This window comes from Setaria italica, chromosome V, assembly GCF_000263155.2.
Source record: "Setaria italica strain Yugu1 chromosome V, Setaria_italica_v2.0, whole genome shotgun sequence".
NCBI lineage: Eukaryota > Viridiplantae > Streptophyta > Magnoliopsida > Poales > Poaceae > Setaria > Setaria italica.
This window is the reverse complement of record NC_028454.1, coordinates 4,809,026-4,834,812: the sequence shown is the minus strand read 5'-3', so window position 1 is coordinate 4,834,812 and position 25,787 is coordinate 4,809,026. Positions and strand designations below refer to the sequence as shown.

The following is a 25,787-nucleotide window of genomic DNA, read 5'->3' as shown; positions in this document are numbered from 1 at the left end:
CCACTCATGCACCCGTATCCATATCTCTGAGAGCGTTCCTCATTTATGTACCCAAATTTTTTTATTTTAAGAGCACACGTGTACTCTAATCTACACGTGTACCCAAATTATTTTATGCTCCACTAGAACAGAGGAACAGTGTGGTAATCGCTGAAGCAGCCAAAGCTGAAAGACTCAAAACTGGGCAGCACTAACGGCCAGCTGGGCTGCGCTCATCATATAGCAGCGCTCCTGCTAACTTTTTGAAAAAAAAATTAACGGCCCGCTGGGCTCATCATCACAACCCAACTGGAAGTGGAAGCGGCAGGCGGCGCTCGGCCGGAACGCAACAAAACCCAACCACCTCGCCGCCGCGCCGCTGCTCGTGCTCGGTGCCCCGCGCGTCATCCTCCACCGGCCCGGCATTTAAATCTTCACTCCCGACCCCCCCCGCCGCCTCCCCCCTCGTCCCCAATGCTCTCCTCTTCCTCCACCACCCTCCCGCCCGCCTCGCCCCTCCCCGGCCCCGCCTCCGCGAACCCTAACCCCCGCTCCCGCCTCCTCCGGCTCCCCGCCGCCTCGTCCGCGCCGTCCGCGGTCGTGCGCGCGCGCGGGCGCCCCCCGATGGGGTCGGTCAGGGCTTCGGTCGCCGCTGGGGCGGGCGGCCCGGGAGCGGCGGCGGTGGGGGAGGTGGCAACGGAGCAGCTGGTGGAGGTGGCGCAGCGGGCGGCGGACGCGGCGGGGGAGGTGCTCAGGAAGTACTTCCGCCAGCGGGTCGAGATCATCGATAAGGAGGACAATAGTGTGTGCTTTGCTTTCCTCTATTATTAGCACAGTCGTAATTTCGTTCGGCTTCCTGCTGGGGTTTAGGGGATACTGTGCTGGTTGCTGGGGTCAGAGTAGCATTTAGTAGTATACAGTGACGAGTCTTCTGTTGTGAGAGGAGGATACTTTGTTTGAAATCCTATGATTTTTAGAAGGGGATCACAATTCAAATGCTGATTGGAATAGGGGATGACAATTATTTGAAACTTAGCTGAATGGTGGTCCGTCTAATTATAGTTCGGGTTGTATGAAATCACTTGAAGCACTAGACTAATGGAGTAATGGTGTTAATGACGTACTGCAATAGGCCTATGCATATCATTTGCAAAAAAAATTGCAAGTGCATAACAACTTTGGTATGTGGTTGTAAATTGCTCAAATTTCAAAGGAAAATAGTCAAAGGAAAATAAGCTACTGATACAGCTACCTCTATCTTCATCCAGACAGTGATTCCGTACACAATGTGCACTGGGCCACTAGAACTAGGATGCAGAACGTTGGGCTTGGTTCATACAGACACGCACTCCAGCTAACTGATTTATCTGAGCTCGTCTCCTTCCCATGCCTTTAGTTTTGAACTGCTTTCAGACCTTCATGCTCAAGCTCAGCTGGGCTTATGCTATTTCTCCCCACCTTTCCCATATACAGTGCTAATGAGTAAAAACTACGGATTCATGGTTCATCATTTTGTGCTCCATGCCATACACAACTTAGGTGTTGGCAAAATCATTTTTTCTCCATTCGTCTAACTCTATTTCTAGCATCAATTATGCGAGTACAACATTGGACCCCATTGGGCACAATAAGTAGTGATGCTATGCATTTTCTGCAAGAAATTATCATCTGGTGTAACTCATTCCAAAATCAACAAAGAAAGTATTGAGCTCTCATTGCAATTGATACCTGTGTGCACCTATGTGTTTCTTAAAAATTTGTTATGAAACAATAGAAAGAACACACCAGCAGCAATAAGTACTTGATCATAGTGCTTAGATGCTTCCTTAAGCAATGTGATTTGTATTGATGTGCTGGGCAGGTGCAAATTCAATCCTCAATTTACTTTTCAACTTTCTAAGTTACATATACAGGAAGCTCATGCTTGTCATGCGAAGTCTTTACACCAATATTAAAGTTCATTAATTACTCTTGTATTTAATTTGGTCAAACACAAATTATTTTTTTAAATTGGACTAACTTCTGGATGCCTTAAAACCAACTATCCCTGTAGAATTATTGGATAAAGTCGAAGGATACTTGCACTGAAGCAATTATAATCTGTTAATGATATTTGCTGATTTTGTGGTTTTGAACTTATTGATTTATTCAATATGGTCCAGGTCCTGTTACAATTGCAGATAGAGAAGCGGAAGAAGCAATGGTGTCAGTTATACTGAAGAGCTTCCCTACACATGCCATGTGAGCTTTGCTTGAGTTGTGTTTACAATGCTCTGTTCACTTTTTAGGCACCTTGAACAATGCAATTACAACATTTACTTGAATCATGCAGTTTTGGTGAGGAGAATGGTTGGAGATGCGTGGAGAATTCTGCTGATTATGTTTGGGTTTTGGACCCTATAGATGGAACGAAAAGTTTCATAACTGGTAGTGAATCTTGATATTATGACTGATCAAACTAAATGGAACTTAACTATAATGGCTGTGAATTTATTGTATACAGGCAAGCCTCTTTTTGGTACGCTTATAGCACTTCTGCACAACGGGAAGCCGGTACACTAGTTTTCTTGTTTTCCTTGGTATTTCACTATTTCTAGTTCTTTTTTATCACTAAGTAAGCAGAATTATAGTTAATACTTTATCAGTATGATAAAACATTGTAGCATTATATGTATATATAACAACTCTGTTGGTTATATCAATGATTACTAACTTTATATGGTGTTTCGGTGAAACTTTTCTGAATCATTAGTTATTTTAATCATGAGATATCTTGTGACAAATTTCTTGAATCACTCTTTTTGTGGGCATCTTTTCTAATTGAGGTATTTGATGTTGCTAATTCATTAGTTGGGCTTGACTTTTTATTTCCTTTCCATAGGTTATTGGTGTAATTGATCAGCCAATCTTGCGAGAAAGATGGATTGGAGTGGATGGGAAACAAACAACTTTGAATGGACAAGAAATATCTGTTCGCTCTTGTAATTCACTAGCACAAGTATACTTGTATGTATATTATTGTTTTAGCATTTAGATGCCATGTGGTCACATCTCTTTACAGTCTTGAATAATGCATTACAGTATAACCATTCAATGTTTGTGCGTAGGACAGATATACGACTAGCCCACATCTCTTTGAAGGAGATGCTGAAGATGCATTCATTCGTGTAAGAGATAAGGTATGGATGTTACATATCTATGCTTCATTGAACTTCTCCAATCGTCAAGAGTACTCACATGTATTTTGCCATCTCTATTTCCAGGTGAAAGTCCCACTTTATGGTTGTGATTGCTATGCCTATGCTCTTCTGGCTTCTGGTTTTGTGGATCTTGTTGTTGAATCGGGTTTGAAGGTATGATAACCATTTTGTTGTTAGGAATATGGTGTTAGATTTTGTGTTCAGTACAGAGTTTCTTGTTTTTTAGCTTTTCTGACTGCTGAACGAAAAGGACCATACCAAAATCAAGCAAATATAGTCGGTTTTTAATATAGATTGTTTGCATGTCAGTTTGAGAGAGCTATTTTTTATTTGTTAGCAACATGGAATTACTTGCTAAACTTTTTGCTTGAATGGGCTTGGCAACTATGCATAAATCACGAAAGCTCAAGTCAGCTTAAGAACATTCAAGCTTACTCAAAACCAGTGGGCATCTGATTTTCGAATGTGTTTTGTTCATTATATCTGGATTGATGTTTTGTGCATAGCAAATTAAGAAATCCTGCATAACTAGCAGTCCTTTTGTGTAGCAAGGATGAAAGTTCGCTTTCTCTTTTGTTCGGATCTCTATGGTGCTGATAGTTGGTGGGTACTAGGTAAGCATGGGGATAGTTATGCTTATGCATTTAGTTATCGCTTTATAGAACTGTAGGATGTAGATAACCACCAGAACTATTCCCTCTGAACTTCTGGATCATAGTTGTTTAATCATTTGAAATTATATCTGTGATGAGAAAGATATCTTAATTCATGATAAACAACAGAAGTTCAGAATTCTCTGAAGTTGTATTTGATTTTACATGACTATAGTCATTACAGTCTTTTTTTTTTTTTGGGGGGGGGGGGGGGGAAGTGATGTCATATGCATTAGCTGTTGTGTGTTGCTGAACCAACTAAAAAGGAGCATCCAATTTAGAATTTACATATACTGCATGTATGAATGAAAGTTATTTACTATGGTAATTTATTGTGTTGGTGCAGCCATACGATTTCCTCTCCCTTGTACCTGTCATTGAAGGAGCTGGAGGGTCAATAACTGATTGGAGGGGTGGCAAGCTCTATTGGCCTGTCACGGCAGACTCACGGCCCACAAGTATAATCTTCATTCTCTCATTAAAATTGGAGTTCTTTTTTGTTATCACTCGGTCCTTTTTACGCAGACTCAATCCCACCGTAGAACACCGTGGTCTTCTGTGAACATTGATCTCGATCTCGTTTCAGTGGTTCCATAGGATTATTAATCTGTATGCCAAAATGTGTTACGCCAAAATACTTGCCCTATTGTCACTTCAATCGTGCATCTTACTGCTTTCGATCATCAAATCTTCAGTTCGTCTCATGCTGCGTTGTTGATTCTTTTTGCAGGTTTCAACGTGGTAGCAGCTGGAGATGCCCGTGTCCACAAACAGGCTCTTGATGCGCTGCAGTGGCGCTAGCCTGCTGCTTATGCAATCCTTACAATTTACAGGTGATAAAACCAATAATAAGCTTCACCTGTATGCTTGCCCCCAATCCAGGCCTTGCTCTAATAATCCACAGCATGGATGTAAACTATAAATCAATCCTGCTGCACCGTGGAGTGCTTGGAGAAAGCTTAATCTAGAGCTTGTTTCGTGTTGCTTCTTCCTTTCCTAGTTGCCTCGGCTTATCTTGGTGCTGCACGCTGGTCAAGTTGCGAGCTTAGATAATTTCCAGCCCTGGTTTGAACTATGAACCGAGCCAAGGCATATGTTGGCTGCCTGGATTTGGGGAGAAAAATCGCGTGACTTGTGGCATGTGGGGGGGTCCTCCCGGGATTTTTTTTTCAGCGCCTGGCATGATGACCTATATCCTGGTTGGTATTACCAACCGGGATAAAAGGAGGTCTTTAGTCCCGGTTGACTGATCCGGGATAAAAGACTTCTCCTTTTGTTCCGGTTGGTTTATCCCGAATGAATTTTTGGGAGATTTGCATCCTACCAACCGGGACTAATACCGAGTTCTCTACCAGTGTTTGCGGGAGGAGATCGAGGTTGGGGACGGTGAGAACGTGCGGATCGATGGAGGTGTCGGAGGCCATCACGAGGCGCCGGCTCAGGACTCGGACGTGCAAGACCTTGCAGTCATGGGCGCTAGCCATTCTTCTTCCCACGCTCGTGTGTCTGCTCTGCTGGCCTGGCTTGCTTTTGTTACGAGTAGTAGGTTAATCGTGTGTCTGCTCTGCTGGCATAGGCGCCTAGACGTTTATTTCTCCTTTTTGAACCCCATTTGAAATGACGACGCAACTTAGATGTTGATAATATTGATGAACGTTTTTGAGGTCAACGGAATCTTTCGTACGAACGGGGCTTGGATGCCGCCATGGAAAAACAAACAATACTCTCTCAGATCATAAATATTCACTTCGCCGCCGATGACTTTTCGTGATCTTCACATTTTAAAATTGGTCACTACATTTCTTATTATAGTGCAGTTATAACATCTAATAATTATGAGATTTTGAAATACTTCTGAATATTTTCAAATCTATACATTTGATTTTTCATGTTTTCTAACTAAATTTCTTCAAACTATTGAAGATCAAAGTTTAAAATTTTGACCAGATTTTGACTAAAAGGTTGCATATTTGTAACCGGAAGGAATACACAATAGAGGCACGATTCAACTTTGAATGAAAAAGAAAGGAACCTACCCTGTGCTTAGAAGAGATGGGACGAATATGCCTACCGTTTCGAAGCGAGCTCAAATTAAGTGAAGGCAAGCAAGCAGCCACTAAAGCTGCAACCGGGGCGGTTGACTCCGTACGATAGTGATCGCCTGATCGCCTTGAGAAGGTACCGACATGTGATCAGCATATAATATTATCAAGGGCTGTACGTCATGTTCTGGACCAAGGAAATAACCCTCATGTAGGCGGAATAAAATCGCTTTCGCAAATGGTTAATTGATGTGTCTTCAGATCGCTTCGCGAATATCAATAACACCTTCGCTCTTTAAAGATCTTCGAGCAATTGTTTGCATAGACCTTTCAGATATTGTTGGTTTAGATTGTAACCAGTTCAAACGAGATTTGGTTTGGCCAGGCAGTTGTAGATAGAGTTGTTTGCTATCTTGCTGTATAAGTTTGTAACCAGAAAATCTTGTAGATTAGATCCTGGCCGGACTAGATTCTTTGGACTATATAATGTAAACTCCTCTGTGCGATTTATGCACAACAATTAACACGAAGCCAATGCCGAACCAAAGGCCGTCGTTCCACGCTAAAGCGCCTCTGACTTCTTCCATGGTAACCAGAGCTGCTGCCGCCTAGGTAGATTGCATCCATATCTTCAAGCTCCAGCGTCGCCAATCCCTTGTTCGTTATCCAGATCTCAGAGAAGCTGAACAAAAGCAACCATGCCCTATGGCAAGCGCAGGTGCTCACTGCTATACGCGGTGCCCGTCTAGAAGGCCACATCAATGGCAAGGTTGCTACGCCCTCTGCCGAGATCGACGAAAAGTAGGGAGACAAGATCGTCTAGGTTCCTAATCTGGCATATGAGGAGTGGTATGCTCAGGATCAGCAGGTCCTAGGATTCATCTTCACGTCTATGACCAAGGATGTCCTTGGCCAGATTGCAGCCGCCACAACAGCGGAGGAAGCATGGGGAGGGGTGGCAAACATGTTCGCTACCCATAAACGCGCACGTTCAATGAATGTGCGTCTCGCACTAACTACAATGAAGAAGGGCGCGATGAACATCACTGAGTACGTCGGCAAGATACGAGGATTTGCTGATGAGATCGCGACTACATGCAAGCCGCTTGTTGGCCATACACCTATGGGCCCACCGGGAGGCTTGGAAAATTCTACAATACGGGGCTGTACACCAAGACACGTCAGACATGAAGACCATGGTGCAGGATGGCATGGTCTATGTGGAGGACAAGGACTAGTCGAAGATTAGAAAACTACTCGTAGCAATTGGAGTAGGACTCTCTAGTCCAATCCGACTAGTACTCTTGTACAACAACCGACCTGTAACCCTGCCCCCGGCAATATAAGGCGAGGCAGGGACCCTCTCCAAATAGAGGATCAATCAATACAATCTAACCAACACACATGACGTAGGGTATTATGTGACATTAGCGGCTCGAACCTGTCTTATTGTTCGAGTTTACCTTCGAGTTCCTGGTTCTCGGTGAGCCCCACGCATAAAACACTACCTTGGATACCCCCTTGGTAGGCTGCCGGATCTAAACACCGACAGCTAGCGCGCTAGGCAGGTGTGGCGGTCGCTGGTGAAGTCGAGGCTGTTCATGTAGCCCCCGAGCCAGAAGCTGATGTGGAGGCTGCTGGGCGCTGCATGTGTTGGTAGTTGTCCCGTCATCCGAGGCGGAGCTGTTGACTAGTCACGCGGTGACTTCCTACTCACCTTCAGAGGCTGGTCCATCGACTGGCCAGGCGGTGGTCCCTTTCGATGCGCCGAACGACGAGGAGCATGATGGCACTCTGCTCCCTCCCGTGGTGAACCTTGAGAAAATTGCGCTGATAGCTAACCCCCTAGCCACCGTGCGCTGATGGATATGTATCGCCAAGTAGGTGAGTACACACAGGTAAGTTTTACTTCTGTTCTTGATCTTTGTCTTGAAATTGGTACTCGATGCTTTATACGAATACTTTGCTCTGTGTTGTAGACACTGATCCAACGCTCCTGCTAGAAGTCGAAGATTCTCGAAGGATATGGGGACACCATCCAGCGGGCCAAGGCGCTGGAACAGAAACTAGCTGAAGAACGGTAGTACTCCTCCCGGCTATTGATGAAGTACGACGGGCATGCCGCCCAATACCGAAATGCTGTGCAAAAAGCCGCGGAGGAGAAAGACCACCTTTAGAAACTCAACAAAGGGTTAAGGAACCGGAAGTAGGGTAAGCTGTTATCCCTACCCTTCCGACTACTTCTATGTGGTCCATCCAGGGGTAAGGCTTTACTCTGAAGAATTTTCTAAACAGCTGGAAGTGGGGCTGAATGCCTAGGAAGGCCTCACAGAGGTGCACGAAGATAGCAACGTGCAAGATAGAATTGGGGTTGAGGTGGACAAGCTCCAGATTGTAATACCTCAACAGACCTGGAAGAAGTCGGACGACGGCAGAGCCAACCCTCGCCCAACAAAGTACGTGAAGATCACTGTCTCATCCGGATAGCTCTCCAGCGTCCATGGATTGCTGGCTGCTTCCCTCCAATCGGCAAACTCCTTCTCCTAGAGAAAATTCGCATAATTCACATTCACCAGTACCTGTATATCCACCTCCTTCAAGATAGATCTTTTCCAGGCACTGGCCTGATTCGGAGGCGCCATCTGATCGGTCTTCTCGTACTTGGATGCCGGCAGTTGGATCTCTTTCTTGGTGGCCTTGCGCTTCTTGGACTCCGCCACCTTACTTGAGGATGCTTTCTTGGGCACCATTGCTCTGATGGTCTTCAGGCGCATGAGCTGGAGGGCTAGACTGTGGGGGGTGGTGGCGCTCAAGTTCGAGAATGGCAAGTGGCGGCGCTAAAGCAACAACACAGAAGATGAACGGGCGCAAGGGCTCGGGTGAAATGGAAGGGATAAGTTCCTCCGATATTTATCACTGTGGCACAATTAACTGAGAGGCGAGAATTACGGGGAATATTTCATTTTTAAGCCATCAATTATCGCCGGAACGGTTGCCAATTTTTTCGGAAGAGATAAGATTTCTGAAGACGGACGGTCACATGGACCAGTGGTTGACCCTTATAGCCAAACTAGTCGTATAATGGCTCAGGGGCTGTGTGCCACATGCCCGTTGGACAAAAGTTTTTTCTCCAGGTTTTAAGGGAAAAAATATGTAAAATTACAAGATTGGCCCTCAGCCTAATTCTTCGATTCAACCTAAGACTCGGGGGCTACTCCATATGGAGTGCGATTTTCATCGCACTTCCATATAAAGGTCAAGTTTGAAGGTTCAAGGTTCAAGACTAAGTTAAATGAGGCTCGAGCATCTTCTAGCCGCATGGTAGTACTCGAGCATATTCAAAGACTCAATCCGATGGAGTACTCAAAGGAACACCACAAACTAGTCGAAAACATCTACAGTAGCACTCGGGACTGCTGCATTTGACTAAAAAGTACTCGGGAGCTTGTCGGCCATACACCTATGGACCCACTAGGAGGCTTGGACAGTCCTACAATATGGGGCTTTACACCAAGACGTGTTAGATATGGAGACGATGGTGCAGGATAACGTGGTCTATGTGGAGGACAAGGACTAGTCAAAGATTAGAAAACTACTCATAGAAATTAGAGTAGGACTCTCTAGTCCAATTCGACTAGTACTCTTGTACAACAATCGACCTATAACCTTGCCCCCGACAATATAAAGCGAAGCAAGGACCCTCTCCAAATAGGGGATCAATCAATACAATCTAAGCAACACACAGGCCGCAGGGTATTACGCAATATTAGCAGCCCGAACTTGTCTAAATCGTGTGTTCAAGTTTACCTTCGAGTTTCTGATCCTCGACGAGCCCCACGCATAAAACAATACCTTGGGTACCCCCTTGGTAGGTTGCCGGGTCTAAACACCGACACCGCTCGACAATGATGAGATGATCGCCTACATCATGAGCGTCCTCGACCACAACTTCAATCCGATCGTCTCCACCTTGATGACTAAGGTTGAGCCGATTTCGGTAGCTGAGTTGTATTCCCAATTGCTTAGCTTCGAAAACCGGCTTGATCTGCAGCACGGTGGAGGCTCCAGCTCTTCTGCCTACGCCGCCAACAACCATGATGGTGGAGGCTGCAGCCGTGGTGGAGGACGCAGCAACAACGACAACAGCTGTGGTGGTGGAAGCGGCCGAGGGAGTGCAGGGCGTAGGTATGACAACTCATGCCCATTCAACAACTACCATCATCACCAGCGCAACAACAATAGCTCCAACTCTCGCCCCCTCTACTAGGTATGCTTCAAAAAGGGGCATGTTGCCTCTGAATGTTGGCACCACTTGGATGAAAATTATGTCGCGGATGAAAAGCTTGTTGCTGCGACCTACAATCATGCCTATGAGGTAGATACAAACTGGTACACCGATATCGGTGCATCAGAACACATCACAAGCAATCTGGAGAAGCTCTCAATTCATGACAAGTACAAGGGGAATGATCAGATTCACACGCAAGTGGTGCAGGTATGGAAATTAGTCACATTGATACTATTGTTCCTACTTACTCTCGTAACTTGCACCTAAACACTGTTCTTTACGTTCCTCAAGCTGCAAAGAATCTCATTTCTGTTCATCATCTTGCTAGAGATAATTATGCTTTTCTTGAATTTCATTCGGATTATTTCTTGATTAAGGATCAGGCCATTAAGAACACGATCCTTAGAGGGAGATGCCACAAGGGATGCTATCCTCTTCCTTCAACCCGTCCAATAAAGCAGGCCTTTGGAGTCGCGAAGCCCACTTTTGAGAGGTGGCACAGCTGCCTTTGTCATCAATCCTCTCCCATTGTGTCGAGGGTGGTTTCTAGTAATAGTTTACCATGTTCTTTTGAGTCTAATAAAGAGTCTATTTGTGATGCTTGCCGAAAGGCAAAAAGTCATCAATTACCTTATTCCAAGTCGTCTAGCACTTCTAGTCATCCTTTGGAGTTAGTTTATTATGATGTTTGGGGCTGCACCCGATTCTATTGGAGGAAGAAAATATTATGTTAGCTTTATCGATGATTATAGTAAAATTACTTGGATTTATTTACTCAAGTTCAAATCTGAAGTGTTTGAGAAGTTTCATGAGTTCCAAAATCTTGTTGAGAGTCTCTTTGATCGAAAGATCCTTACTATGCAAATGGATTGGGGGGAGAATATCAAAAGCTCCACTCCTTCTTTGAGAAAGTTGGCATCTCCCATCATGTCTCATGTCCCCATGCGCACCAACAGAATAGCTCTGCCAAGCGCAAGCACCATCACATAGTAGAACTCGGATTAGCTCTCCTCGCTTATGCCTCGATGCCTTTAAAATTCTGGGATGAAGTTTTCTTAGCTGCCACTTATTTAATCAATCGTACTCCTAGCAAGGTCCTCAAATATGGTACTCCTTTGAATCATCTTTTTAAGCAAACACCAGATTAGTCCTCATTAACACTTTTCGGTTGTGCATGTTGGCCCAATCTTGGCCCATATAATAGACACAAGCTTGAGTTCAGATCTAAACAATGTGTTTTCCTCGGCTATAGTAATATCCAAAAAGGATTCAAGTACTTGGAAATCGCATATGGACGAATAGATATTTCTAGGGATGTTGTCTTTGATGAAATCGAGTTTCCCTTCTCCAAACTCAACCCCAATGCAGGTGCTCGTCTCAAAGAATTAATTTCTCTCCTCTCGCCAAATCTTCTCAATCCCCATGAGTAGGAACAATTAGGAGATCATGTGGCTAATTCTCCTAATGAATCTGATGTTTTCGATGAAAGTTTTGGTGAAAAAAGGGCTCCTAGCACATCAAATATGAATCCTGGAGGAACTGGACAAAGCAGCACGAGCGCTGGAGCTGATTCGCGTGGTTTTCTGACCATAGCTGCGCGGGGATCCATGCAGGATCTGCCTCGTGCCTCGCAATATTCCCCAGTCCCGTCATCCTCTCCTCCTCGCCAATCTCCTGCGGACACGTCACCGACCGGAGCACGCACCCCGTCCTCGCTGCCTCCTGCTACACGCGCGCAGTGGGGGGACAAAACCAAGTGGCCGGTGACTAGTCCGGCTCGGGCATGTGTCCTGGTGGATCTGCACCCTCCCCGACTGGTGAATCTTTGTCCGAGGAAGCATTGTCGGCGCTTTTTGGCATCCCAGTTCTGCACTTTTTTATCTCTGGGATCTTCTGTGGCGACCGATGCTGTGGCATCTCACGAATTGGACGCACCAGCACACACAAGGCCAAGAACACGTCTACAAAGTGGGATCAGGAAGGAGAAGGTATACGCAGATGGTACTATTAAATATTGGTGCACAAAATTTAGACGAGGCTTTGCATGATAAAAATTGGAAAGTAGCAATGGATTCAGAATACATGGCTTTAATGAAGAATAAAACATGGCACTTAGTTCCTCCTCAAAAAGGTATAAATGTGATAGACTACAAATGGGTTTACAACATTAAGAGAAAACCTGATGAAAGTCTAGATAGATACAAAGCTCGTTTGGTTGGAAAAGGTTTTAAGCAGCGATATGGCATAGATTATGAAGATACGTTTAGTCCAGTTGTTAACCTTGCTATCATCAGAGATGTTCTGTCCATAGCAATATTTAGAGGGTGGAGTTTGCAGCAACTTGATGTGCACAATGCCTTTTTACATGGTTTTCTTGAAGAAGATGTTTACATGAAGCAGTCCCCTGGTTACGAAGAACAAGGTCTGTCTAATTATATTTGCAATTTAGATAAAGTTTTATATGATCTCAAACAGGCGCCTAAAGCATGGTACTCAAGGCTCAGTTCTAAGCTGCAGTAACTTGGGTTCAAGGCATCCAAAGCAGATACGTCTTTGTTCTTCTACAACAATGGGTCAGTGACTATGTTTATTCTTATTTATGTTGATGATATTATTGTTGCCAGCTCGGTTCATGATGCTACTGTGGCTTTGTTAAAGAAGCTCAATGAGGAGTTTGCCTTAAAGGATTTGGGTGAGTTACACTATTTTCTTGGAATTGAAGTGAACAAAGTTCATGATGGCATAGTGATGACACAGGAAAAATATGCCAATGATGTTTTGAGACAAGTTGGCATGATCAATTGTAAACCGGTCAGTTCACCATTGTCCACCACAGAGAAGCTTTCGGTTCATGATGGATCACCCCTTGGACCGAGTGATGCTACACATTATAGAAGTGTAGTAGGTGCGCTTCAGTATTAACTTTGACAAGACATGATATTTCTTTTGCGGTTAATAATAAGGCTTATCAATTTCTTCAAGCACCTACCACACTTCATTGGATAGCAGTGGAAAGGATCTTAAGATACTTGAAGCAGTCCGCTAAGCTTAGGTTAAGGATTAGCAGGTCTTCCTCATTACTTGTTAGTGCTTTTTCAAATGCTGATTGGGCAGGATGTCTAGATGACAGGCGCTCTATTGGAGGGTTCGTTGTTTTCCTTGGCTCTAATCTTATGTCATGGAGTGCTCGCAAACAAGCCACGATCTCAAGATCGAGCATTGAAGCTGAATATAAGGCTTTAGCAAATGCTACGGCAGAGGTTATGTGGATTCAAACATTGTTGATGGAACTTGGAGTTCATGCGCCAAAGGCAGCAAAGTTGTGGTGTGACAACACTGGAGCTAAGTATCTCTCTGCCAATCCTGTTTTCCATGCACGTACTAAGCATATTGAGGTTGATTATCATTTTGTAAGAGAAATGGTGGTTATGAAACTACAAGGGATCATGTCGCAGATGGGTTTACAAAACCACTTCTTGTTCGGCAGCTAGAGATGTTCAAAGGCAGTCTTAACATGAGAAGTTCAGATTAAGTGGGAGTGTTAGATATTGTTGGTTTAGACTGTAATCAGTTCAAACGAGATTTGGTTTGGCCAGGCAGTTGTAGATAGAGTTGTTTGCTATCTTGCTGTATAAGTTTGTAACCAAAAAATCTTGTAGATTAGATCCTGGCCGGACTAGACTCTTTGGACTGTATAATGTAAACTCATCCGTACGATTTATGCACAACAATTAACATGAAGCCGACGCCGAGCTAAAGGCCGTCGTTCCATGCTAAAGCGCCTCTGACTTCTTTCATCTTATGTGCAGAGTGATATGAGAAGCTGATTGAAGGTAAAGGGCGGACTGCTGTCGTGGGAGAATGTTGCCGTTATCTTCAGAGATATGAGACCATCTGTTAGTGAGAGCGATAAGTGTGTCGCTCAGGAGCAGTGTGTGATAAAGGTGAAAGCAAGAACGAAGGTCATAAGGGTATTTAGGGTATTTCGGAAAAAGGAGGTGATCTTGAGCTGACTATTAGAGCATCTCTAACAGTTTCATATTCCCCAATCCAACTACCATATTGAGAGAGTCGGTGAAAAAATAGTACTCCAACAGACTCTCTTTACCTTTCCCTTTTCCCAATAATTATTGGGACAACCTAATAATTCATCCCAACTCTCCCTAAATAAAGGAGGATTTGTGACTCTCCCAATACAGTATTTGGGAGATTGCAAAAGTAACTCTCCCAATAACAATGAAAGTGATATCGAGACAACCCTCTTAACTAGTTTTTAGGAAATATTTATTGAGGATCGCTGGAGATGCTTAAAGGTACCATTCAATTTTGAGACGCTCAAGGGTAGGTTTAGGATATCCGTACAAGGTGAGTATGAATAGGTGTATATTCCGTCCATATTGTGTTTCAAAAAGAAAGACCTATAATTTTCTATGAAAGAAAAAATATTGGCTTTTCTATTCCCAAAAATATGATTGACTTTGAAGCATGGATCTAAATATGTTTGTCCATTCTGTGTTCGTTGACTTCTAATATTTTGACTAAAATATTGATCAAAATGCAGTCCATAGCAAACTACATTAATGCATTATAGGATGTAGATTCAACAAGAAGCGGTACGTACGTCGATCTTATAATCTATTAGTCTCATAGCTCCGATCCGTCTGAGCCGACTGTGCCGGATTTATGGAGCACGGAGGCCAAGGTACTCCGCCGTGACAGGCTTGAAGACGCATGGCTCGTCGGACTCGAGCGCTGCGGCGAGCCGTGGCCACAAGAAGGCGCTAGAGATCCACGACCCGTCACCGTCGGGCCGCGCGGCGATCTGCACGAACCCTGAGCACAGCCTTGCCGTCGGCGAGGTTGTCGGCATCGCCATCGCGGCGTGGCCGAAGCCGAAGTCCGTGTCGAGCGGGAACGAGGTGAACGCCGTCACTCCCACCGTCGGGCTGCCCAGCCCGAGGCTCGCCGTCTCGACGTACCGGTCAGCCCTGCGCTCCTCCACCCAGTCCACCAGCTCCTGGAAGTGCTGGCCGTACGACGGCGCCGCGATCGCCTCGCCCACCATGGCCGCCACGTCCGGCAGCGCCATCCGCTGGACCTCGTCCACGCTCGCCTCTCTGATGGCGAACGTGGTGACGTTGCCGATGTAGTTTCGCATCGCGGCGCGGAGCTCGGGCTCATCCGTGAGCCGCCGTCTCCCGTCCACCCACCATTGCATGCGGCAGTGCGCGTCGGCCGTGCCCACGACGCCGGCGAGGGCCTTCCAGAGGTAGGCCGAAACCGCCTGGAACCGCGTCGCGCGCTCGCTGCCGTCCCTGCTCGCCGCCTCGCGCAGCCGGGCGACGTCGGACGCCTCGATGTAGTAGAGGCGCTCGACGAAGCTCTGCTCGGCCGTCAGGACGTTGACCTGGCGCTCGGCGTGCAACGGCATGAACGCCTCGTTGAACGAGGCGCTGTACGACGGCGTCGCGCGAGGTCGGAAGACGGAGCGGTCGTGGTTTGGCCGGGAGCTGGCGCAGAGCGTCCCTGACCTCGCGAGCTCCGACCACGCGCTGACGAGCATGCTCAGGGCGCTTCCGTCCACGAGGACATGGTTGGTGCACCACGCCACGGCGAAGCCACCGCACGCGAACGACACCAGCTGCACCGACAGCGCCATGTCCTCGCAGTACGGCTGCTGGACCCGCCGCACCGACGCGGTCATCGTGCCGAAGTCCAGGCTCGCCAGGGGCACGCCGGCCTCCCCGACCACGAGCTCGGCGCCTTGGTTGTGGCAGTGGAACTCGGGGAGGCCGGAGCTCGGGTTAGTGGCGATGCGGCCGGCGAGCGGGAAGAAGTGGTTGAGGAAAGAAGGTAAGCCGGCCTCGAAGGCCGCGACGACGGCGTTGAAGTCGCCGGTGGGCGGCCTGGGGTAGATGCAGAACATGGAAGTCTGTATGGTCTGTGGGATGAGGTCGAGGTTGGAGACGGCGAGGACGTGCGGCTTGATGGAGTCGTCGTCGGAGGCCTTCACCAGGCGCCGGCTCACGACCCGGACGTGCAAGTCGTTGCTGCCGTTAACGCTAGCCATTCTGTGCAATGGAAAACTACTGTCTACTAATGCTTTGGTAGCTTTGCTCAGCTCTTGTCACAAGAAGTTTACTCTACCCTGCTTATTATAGGCATGCGACGTATCTACTCAATGATATTGATGAAAGTCGTTTACGATATCGATGATATTGATGAAAGTCAATGGAATCTTTTGTTTGAACGCACGCCTGATGCTGCTAGGACAAAGACAATTTCGGTGATTGCAAGTTACTCCCTCCATCCCGCCATCCTGCAAAGTATGTCCCCTTAGTTATATCCTAAGTCAAACTATCTTATATTTGACCAAGTTTATATAAAAATATATCAATCCTTTTGAGATGTCTAACAAGTTTCGTTAGATTCGTTATGAAATATATTTCCATAGCATACCTATTTAGTGTTATAAATATTGATATTTTTTATTGTAAACCAGGTCAAATACCAATGGAACAATTGGCGTGCCCAACAGAAATAAATGTGAATTTGAAGACAAACATGGTCAAAGGGTTGGAATAACTCTGTTTGCTACGACAGCTCTTTCTCTTTCGAACTGCAAGTGCTTCCAATTGTGCTCAAAGAATGATAATAATTACTAAGTAAATACAAAGGTGAAGCTGGGCACGAATCCATCATACTTTTTTTTTGATAAAACGAATCCATCATACTTATCACGATGCAGTGTAGCTTTCTTATAGATAAGGGATGCAGCATGTGTTTTAGTTTCTAAAATGGAAACAAAGCCCTTCTCACTACTCCCGCCGTCCAAAAAAAAAATACAACTTTAACTTCCCAAGAAGTCAACTAATTTTAAATTTGACCAAATTTATACAAAATAATACTAACATTTATGGTACAAAATAAATATCAATAGATTAATCATGTAATATATGTTTATACTAAATCTATTTGGAGACGTGAATGTTAGTATTTTTTATAAATTTGATCAAATTTAAAACTGTTTAACTCTTCGAGAAGCGAGAGTTACATTCTTTTTGGGATGGATGGAGATATGATTTAAAGGATTATAGGTTTTTTATTCTTTTCACTCACTATTGGTTAGTGCCTCCACTTGATTGGACAGCCACCTAGAACTAGTTTGATACTCCTCTACCTTAGTTGAAAAATGAGTTGGAGTCTCTCCCGTGGTCGAGAATTTTTTTTATATTCCGGTGATTGTTTAAATACGTGAAAAATGATTTTAGTCAATAAAATTGAAATATTTGACTATTCAATTCTTTTATGTAGTTCTAAATGTTGAAACTGTGCAGATAATGAGTACTGGTACACTGCAACATACTTCGATTCTACTGGGATTCTGGCTGAATCAATTCTTTTTATTTTTCTTAGTCAAATATAGGAACAGAATACAACACACGTAACCAAATGATTGAATTGCCGTAACGCAGTATAGAACTACAAATGAATAAATTATACATTTATCGTAGATTTCACCAAATTAAGAATTGGTGTTTAAAGCTAATGTGTGCAATATCTTTTACAATCGACCGCGCTGGACTCCAGCGGTCAATTTAAATGTATAAAACACAAGAGAAGTTCTAAAATAATTTTAGCTCTAGCAGAGAAGCTGCTTCACTGGAGGAGACACAGCTGGAACCGTTTTAACCACAGTCGGAACCTGCCAAACTAGCCCTTCGATTCAACCGCAGGTTGGATCAATAATTTTTGTTTTTCTTAGTCAAGTACAGGAACGGAATACTAGACACGAGACCAGATGATTCTGTTGCAGCAAACCAGTACATAACTATAGATGAATACACTGTACTTGTACATGTATCGTAGATTTAGCAAAGAATTGGTGTTTTTTAATAATAATAAAGCTAATAATGTGCGCAACATCTTTTACAGTCGACCGCGAAGGACTCCAGGAGCAACCAGACCAAGGTCTCCGCCGTGACAGGTCTGAAGACGCGCTGCTCGTCGGCCTCGAGCGCCGCCGCGAGCCGCGGCCACAAGAAAGCGCTGGCGATCCATGACCCGTCGCCTCCGGGCCTCGCGATGATTTCTACGTACCCAGAGCACAGCCTCGCGGTCGGCACAGACACCGGCAGCGCTATCACGGCGCGGCCGAAGCCGAAGTCCGTGTCGATCGGGAACGACGCGAACGAATCTCCGTCCGTTCCAAATTAACAGTGATTCTAAATGACTTTTTTAAGAGTTAAATCATTTTATATTTAATCAAAATTATAGAGAAGATCACATAGACACCGAATAGATATACTATAAAAATATATTTAATGAAGAAACTAATTGTACTTTGATATCATGAATGTCAGTATTTTATTGTATAAATTGGATTAAAATTGAGATGCTTTGACTCTCCAAAACAATTAAAATAATTTATAATTGGGAACGGAGGAAGTAATTATCAGCGTCGGACTGCCCAGCCCGACGGGCGGCGGATGCCGTCTTGATGTAATGCCAGGTCTTGTGCTCCTCCACCCAGTCAACCAGCTCCTACAAGTGCTCGTCGTAGTCCGGCGCCATGATCGCCTCGCACACCATGGCCGCTACGTCTGGCAGCGGCAACCCCAGGACCTCCTCCACGGTGACCTCCCTGGCCGTCCCATTTTTTTATTTTTTTGGCTCTTGTTTTGAAAGATTCTCACAAATAGTCTCCTGGCGGAAACATTTCAAAAAATGAATCCTGAGCTTGGCGCCATCATTGGTGGCGCCAAGCATACACGCCTCGGCGCCAGAGCTGCTGGCGCCTAGATCCTTGCGCAGCTGCTGACCTGGATGCTGACATGGCGCCAAGCTTAGCACCAGGAAGGATGGCGCCAAGCTTGCTTACACAGGACCGGCCCAAGTTTCGTTTTTGCTGTTAGCTATTCCCTGTCCAAGCTTGGCGCCATGTCAGCATCCAGGTTAGCAGCTGCCTAAGGATCTAGATGCCGGTGGATCTAGCGCTGAGGTGTGTAAGCTTGGCGTCAGCAATTTTCGAAATGCTGGCGCCAAGCTCAAGATCCATTTTCTAAAATATTTCCGCTAGGAGCCTATTTGTAAGAATCTTAAAAAAAAGGAAAAAAATGTGGGCCGGGCCGTGAAGGTGGTGAAGTTGCCGGCGTAGTTGCGCACAGCGGCACGGAGCGCCGGAGCTGCGATCCGCTGGCGCCTGTTCACCCACCATCCCATCCGGCAGTGCGTGTCGGCCGTGCCCACGGCGCCGGCGAGCGCCTTCCAGAGGTAGGCCGAGACCGCCTGCACGCGCGTCGCGCGGTGCCCGGTCCCGGGGCAGCTCGCTGCGTGGCGCAGCCGTTCCATGTCGGAGGCCTCGATGAAGTACAGGCGCCGGACGAAGCTCTGCTCGGTCGTCAAGGCGTTGATCTGGCACCGGGCGTCCAGCGGCGTGAGCTCGTCGTCGAGCGCGGCGCTGTACGACGGCGCGGCGCGAGGCCGGAGTTCCCGGCGGTCGTGGCTCGGACGGGCTCCCGCCGGGAGCGTCCCCGACCGGGCGAGCTCGGACCACGAGCTGACGAGGCGGCTGAGCGCGCTCCCATCCACCATGACGTGGTTGGTGCGCCACGCGACGGTGAAGCCGCCGCACGCGAACGAGACCACCTGCACCGACAGCGCAAGTTCCTCGCCGTACGGCAGCTGGATCCTCCGCAAGGATGCGCCGTGGTCCAGGGCCAGGCTCGCCAGCGCCACGCTGGCCTCGCCGACCACGAACTCCGCGCCCTGGTTGCCGCAGCGGATGGCCTCGGGGAGGCCGGAGCACGGGTTGGCGGCGATGCGGCCGGCGAGCGGGAGGTATTAGTTCAGCAAGGAAGGCAAGCCGGCCTCGAATGCAGCGACGGCGGCGGCGAAGCCGGCGCCCGGCGGCTTGGCGTAAACGCAGAACATGGAGACCGGATGGGTTGCGGGACGAGGTCGAGGTTGGAAACGGCGAGGACGTGTGGCACGATGGAGGCGGAGGAGGCCCTCACGAAGCTCCGGCTCACGACCCGGACATGCAAGTCGCCACCGCCGTCCTGGCCGGCCATTCTTCTTCGTGCACAGTGGCTTGGGTCCTGCTGTACGGCTGTACTCTCGTTGTCACAAGATTGCAGTATTCATAAGGCATGGGATCGGAAGGATACATGCTATCTCTGCTTAAACCACCAATCATCTCGTCGTCGTTATTAAAAGAGACGAATATTTCATATTTCTTCCGTTCGTCTGCGTCGTCCTTCCCAATCCGGCTCGCTGATTTCTTTTGCTTTGAATAATTAGGATTCCGCTTGCATTTAAATTCCCACGCATACCACTTCTTTCATACTGTATTCGCATGAGAATATATGCACGCACACAGGATCAAGAACTCCACGCAAACCACTTTATTCCTTCCTATTTTAACTCCAACAGATATTTTTCTTTCCGATTTGTATTTTATTTGTCGTATGAGAAAGAGGACTCGATCCAGCATCCATGCACAAGAATCCCACATGTACTACTTATAGTACTTACTCTATTTTCCCTACTTCTACTACTTACTTTATTTTCTTCAGAAAAAGGAAGCTTTCGCCATTCTGCATTTTCTACATTTTTCTGCTATTAAGCCATTAACAAGTTCCAGATTTGGATCATTTTTCTGCATTAAGCGAAAATCTGTGTTTTGGACTGGGCCTAATTGGATGTGTATGTACGCTGCAGTTTTGGAACTACAATTATATACTGTAATCGATCTATGTTCTTGTACTGCGATAATTGTACAGGAGTGCTAATTTTGCAAACAAGTTCCTTCAGAAACACCAGTCAACCAATTAAAGCTCATGAACATATCATATTTCATATTCCTAGAACAGAAAACTTTTATTAATTGAAGACCAACAAAAAAAATACAAAATACTAGTGCGACATATTGAGAAGACCAAATACTATAAATTACTATAATATCCTAAACTGCTATACTTCTACGTGCTAACGATGCCGACGTATGACAACTCCACGGAACCTAGATATATTTTGCCACCATCTCGCTCCACCACTTCAGTCGGCCTTACGTTCTTGGGTCCCTTCATCTCTTGCAGCTTTTCACCTTCAGCTCCAATTCTAACGGCAAGTAGATGTGTATCCAAACCAAACGGAAGCTCGAACTTCTCCCGATGCAGCGCCACCCAGTACCCTTCCTTTCCATCGGGCCTCACATTGTCAGGGTATCCCGGGAGATCAGCAAACGGCTCAGACGTGTTGGTCTTAGGCCCTCGAATCCAATACCTCATTAGCTTGCATGGTCCCGTAAGGGCGATGATAAGGTGGGTCCTATCAGCGCTGATGGCGATACCATTGGGATACGTGACGCCGGACTGAAGAACGGTGACTTGATTAGTCTGTGGATCGTATTTCATGATGCGTCCGGTCGAGTCTCCAGACGTGGTGACCATCTGATGTTGTGCCCGTGTATATGTCTTACTACTGTCGGTAAAGTAGACGTCACCGGTGACCTGATCGATGTCCACGCCGTTGGTGAAGCGCAATGGCGCACCACCGGCCTCCGTCGCGAGCACAGTCGCCTCTCCGCCGTTGGGCCCGACACGCATCAGCCCCATGTACGCATCGGCTATGTAGAGATTGCCGGAGTTGTTGTGGAACCGGAGACCAAGCGGTCGGCCGCAAGAGCTCTCCGTGGCGACTGCCGGGAGCTCAGAGAACTCGTCGCACTTATTCTTGGTGTAGCTGGGACTGTACGCGAACGTCTTCCATCCGGCACCTTCGCCATCATACTTGAGGACGCGGCCGTCCGAGATGCTGACGTATGGGCCGGAGCCGTGCGCGTCGAACGCGACGCTCTCAGGTCCGATCAGATCGTCGGGCAGCTGCAGGCGCTGGGTCTTGCTCGCGTCGATGGCCTTGGCTACGGCGGCCAAGGCAGCAGACGGTAGGAGCAGCAATACGGCGAGCAAGATCGCGACCAGAGGCAGCGTCGACGTCTTCTCCATGGTTGCTGTGACGTCGAGTACGATACGCGGTGGTTGTTTTGCTGTTGTTGGCTGAGCGCTTGGATTGATGGAGAGGGTGTACCCTGCCTCCCTTTTTATTGGGAGGTCCGAAAGTATGGAGTCCGAATCGGCCTCCGCACTGGACACAGTAATCGGCCTCGGAGTCTCTTGCCTCCCTTTCCAAAGGAAAAGATCGATGATGGAACGGATTCTGAATGTGGGTCTAGTTTGGCTGAACCGCCAAATTAAAACTCTAATTAAGCATAATGGTCATTATTTGAATGCATCACACGCATTAACTTAATGGTTTAATTTGACAACCCGCATTTACCAATATACCGATTGAAATAAACACTAGAAGTCTGACGTGAAGGTGAGCACAGATAGTACATACATGATGAAGTTTATACACATACGATTACAAATCAAAATACGGTACATTAAGTTTTACAAGCCAAGTTCGAATATATAAATAGTTGTAGAGTTTAACTAGAATTAAAATAAATCTGCCATTATTTAAAACTGAAACTACGATACACGAAGTGTGTATGGTAGATCACACACTTCAGCCCACAAGTGTGTAATCTAAGGATAACAAGCGACAAGCACCCGATCCAGCAACTTCCCAACCATCGGCATCATGGCGAATAAACTTAACGCAGTAAGGACAGAAATCTATATCATCAGGACCTGAAATAAATTAAGCAACGAACCTTGAGCAACTAGAACTCAGCAAGGCTTACCTGACTAGTGGTATATACTTTGTCGACTCCTAGAATGCAGGGTTTTTAGCTCTGAGATTTGTTTGCCAAAAAATAACTAAGAGTGGATCCTTACTTTTAATATTTTAGTCGAGTTAAAATGAGAGTACGTATTTTCTAGGTTTGCATAAATACAACAATTTATTGTGGAAAGCAATGCATTAAGCAAACAACAATAATTATCATCATCCTTGTTCCACTCCTTTACTACGATGTGACTCAGTGATCAAGATCCTCTTATCTGAGAGTGGCGGCGAATCGATTTGATTAAATCCTTGCAAGGAAAACCTAACCACACGACACATGCATGCGTCATCGAGCCGCACATGGCATCCGTTCCCATCTTCACCATCGAAAGTCTTAACTACCCCGCCAGCACTAGTCAGCTGAGCCCTACGAGAGACCACCTAAAAAAATACATACCCAATTCTCCGCGGCCACTTGACTTGCCCTAGAGGATGGGTAGGAGTTCAAACTCCGGAGCGGATCAAGTACTAGGTTTACTAGTTTCGACTACCTCCAACTCCCAGCATGTGATTAGTACTGTTCAAACTTGATCAGCAGGACCAACAACCCTTAACTGCGGAGCTATACAAAAACCCTATCATAACATAAACATTATCATCTCCGCCTGGTTGTCATCTTTACCATGTGAATCATTTCCCGAACTCAACATAAGTATCAAGTGGCCTTATATCTCGCGAGTGATAGGAAATCACTTGACTTCTACCGAACTTAATTAAGCATGGCAGTGCTAACGACATACACATACTAGTATAACACATGGGAACCTATGGATCATGCATCTACAGCTTCATTCAACTCCTAGAAACTTAAATGCACAAATATATAGATAAACATTAATTGCATAAGTTGAAATAGGGGCATGCTCCAGAGCTTGCCTTCCTACTGCTCAGCGATTTGCTCTTCCGAACCTTGGGCCGGGTCTTGCTGCTCCTCCTGTTGTTCAACCACCAGCTCGTACACCACGTCACTAGCCGTGTTTTCTACATGAATGCACATGCGATGCAAGATTAGATGATGCACATATTACAAAAAGAAGAACATTAACATAGAATAGAAGGAGACGACCATTCTTTCTATCAACTCACAGATCTAAATCTGAGTTGTTAGCATTACAATGCAAGGTGCACTTTACAGGAATTAAAAAAAACAAAAAGCACATCCAAACCTGTTTTATTATGATCAAAGTTAACTATAGCTAGGAACAAGAAAATTCACTAAATTGATTTATGTATGCAATCTGGTGTGGAACAAGTCGCAACTGATAAAATCATTGATGAAGGATTTTACAGGAATTTACCATCATTTTTGGGTAACCGCATTTATTTATGTACATTAAACTATTTTATTTGTGTTTTGATTCTTACTAAGTGTAGAATAGCCATATCACTGGATCTAACATTCTTCATACTTGATGCAGATCATAACAAGACCAACAAAAGTGGTCTCATCATTTTATCATTTTTCTACCATTTATTATGCGATTACCAAGATTCATATAGCAAACGAAAGATAGCTCCAAAACAGAATGAGAACCACATATATCACATGTATAAGTTACATATATGAAATCTAAATGACTCAAGGAAGATAACAAAATTAGTTTCACAATTTTTGGAGCAACCTATAATTTACTATGCATTAAACAAGTTCAGAACAAGATAAATTATAGGATTAAAAAAAACAACAATGACATGCTCAAAGCCATTTTTAAAAGAAAGTAGACATCAACCGGAAGCTAACAAAGTTTAGTTTATATTTTCCTCATTTTCTACGATTTGATATACATTTCCAAAGTTTCAGCCGATTTGAAGACAAAATAACTAAACTATATTTACACTGAGACCCCTATAAATATTCTTTACTAACATATCTAACCTTTTCCTCGCAAAACAGCCCTATATTATTTGCTCTTAAGACCCTAGAGCAAAACTCACCTCGCACTTAAACCCAAAATTTTACCCATAACCCCCTGTACTTTCTATTTCCTCGCAAGACGACCCCTGCCCCTTTCTTCTTCCTTGGGCCGGTCCGAGCATGCCTGGCGGCGACGGTGGCGTGGCCACGCCAGCGCAAAGGCTGCGGGCCCCACCCCGGAGACTACCCCAGAATGTTCCCCACACCTAAGCGCACCTACTCCCTCTCCTATCTCCGCGAAACCCAACCCTAGACCTATCCGCGGTGAGTGGCGGCGCACGGCCGGTGGCGAGCACAAAATCGAGCGTGGAAAGTAGACTAAGACGGCGCAAGAATGAGAGCACAAGCACCAGGACCTGACCATGGTTCGTTTTGTGTAGTTTTTTGAGTACGAGGAAGGCCGGAGGGTGTTGTCGACGTGTGGGTGGCCGGCGGCGGCTCGCGGCGCACGGTGGGCGGGGAAACTTCAATCCCCGACCGCAGGAGCCATGGCCGGAGGTAAGGAGAGGCTGAGGGTGGATCTAGGTAATTGAGGGAGTTGCGGGTGGAGGTGATTTGATTTTGGTGGAGGTAGTAGGGAGGATTTGGGCGGCGGGCAGCGAGACCTCGGCTCGGCTCTGTTTTTGTTGGCCCGGCCGGAGGAAGAAGATGGGAGAGAAATGGAATTGGGGGGGGTTGTTGAGGAGTTGAAGCCTAAACTGGAGAGGGCACAGCTTGAAGTGGACCACCCAAAGCAAGATTCTGAACTCGCTCCTGCTTAGGGGACAAGAGATGGAACAGGTGATTGATGATGAAGCTTGTGCAATAGCCCAACGCAGATGACAGTTGCCAATAACGACTTCTAAAGGCTGTTGAGACCTGAAATTGCTAAAGAGAGTAGCTCATGCCCGACCGTATGCGTCTTACACTGAAAGG

At 46.1% G+C, this 25,787-nt stretch overlaps 3 protein-coding genes and 1 pseudogene across 3 annotated transcripts; 1 reads left to right on the top strand and 3 right to left on the bottom strand.

The window, feature by feature from the left end:
* The first annotated feature begins 298 nt into the window (after positions 1-298).
* LOC101782298 (bifunctional phosphatase IMPL2, chloroplastic) lies at positions 299-4,824 on the top strand. The gene is made up of 9 exons (XM_004967729.3): positions 299-781; positions 2,142-2,220; positions 2,312-2,406; positions 2,483-2,532; positions 2,861-2,985; positions 3,092-3,158; positions 3,243-3,332; positions 4,179-4,290; positions 4,563-4,824. The coding sequence occupies exons 1-9, from the start codon at positions 454-456 to the stop codon at positions 4,631-4,633; spliced, it is 1,017 nt and encodes a 338-aa protein (XP_004967786.1). The 5' UTR covers positions 299-453; the 3' UTR covers positions 4,634-4,824.
* A 9,862-nt stretch (positions 4,825-14,686) lies between these two features.
* On the bottom strand, positions 14,687-16,268 carry LOC101771652 (putrescine hydroxycinnamoyltransferase 3). The gene has a single exon (XM_004971511.2). The coding sequence runs from the start codon at positions 16,230-16,232 to the stop codon at positions 14,844-14,846; it is 1,389 nt and encodes a 462-aa protein (XP_004971568.1). The 5' UTR covers positions 16,233-16,268; the 3' UTR covers positions 14,687-14,843.
* Positions 16,269-18,069: 1,801 nt separating this feature from the next.
* LOC101771255 lies at positions 18,070-20,235 on the bottom strand (annotated as a pseudogene).
* A 909-nt stretch (positions 20,236-21,144) lies between these two features.
* LOC101770871 (protein STRICTOSIDINE SYNTHASE-LIKE 10) lies at positions 21,145-22,170 on the bottom strand. Its single transcript, XM_004971510.1, has one exon. The coding sequence runs from the start codon at positions 22,168-22,170 to the stop codon at positions 21,145-21,147; it is 1,026 nt and encodes a 341-aa protein (XP_004971567.1).
* Positions 22,171-25,787: the final 3,617 nt, after the last annotated feature.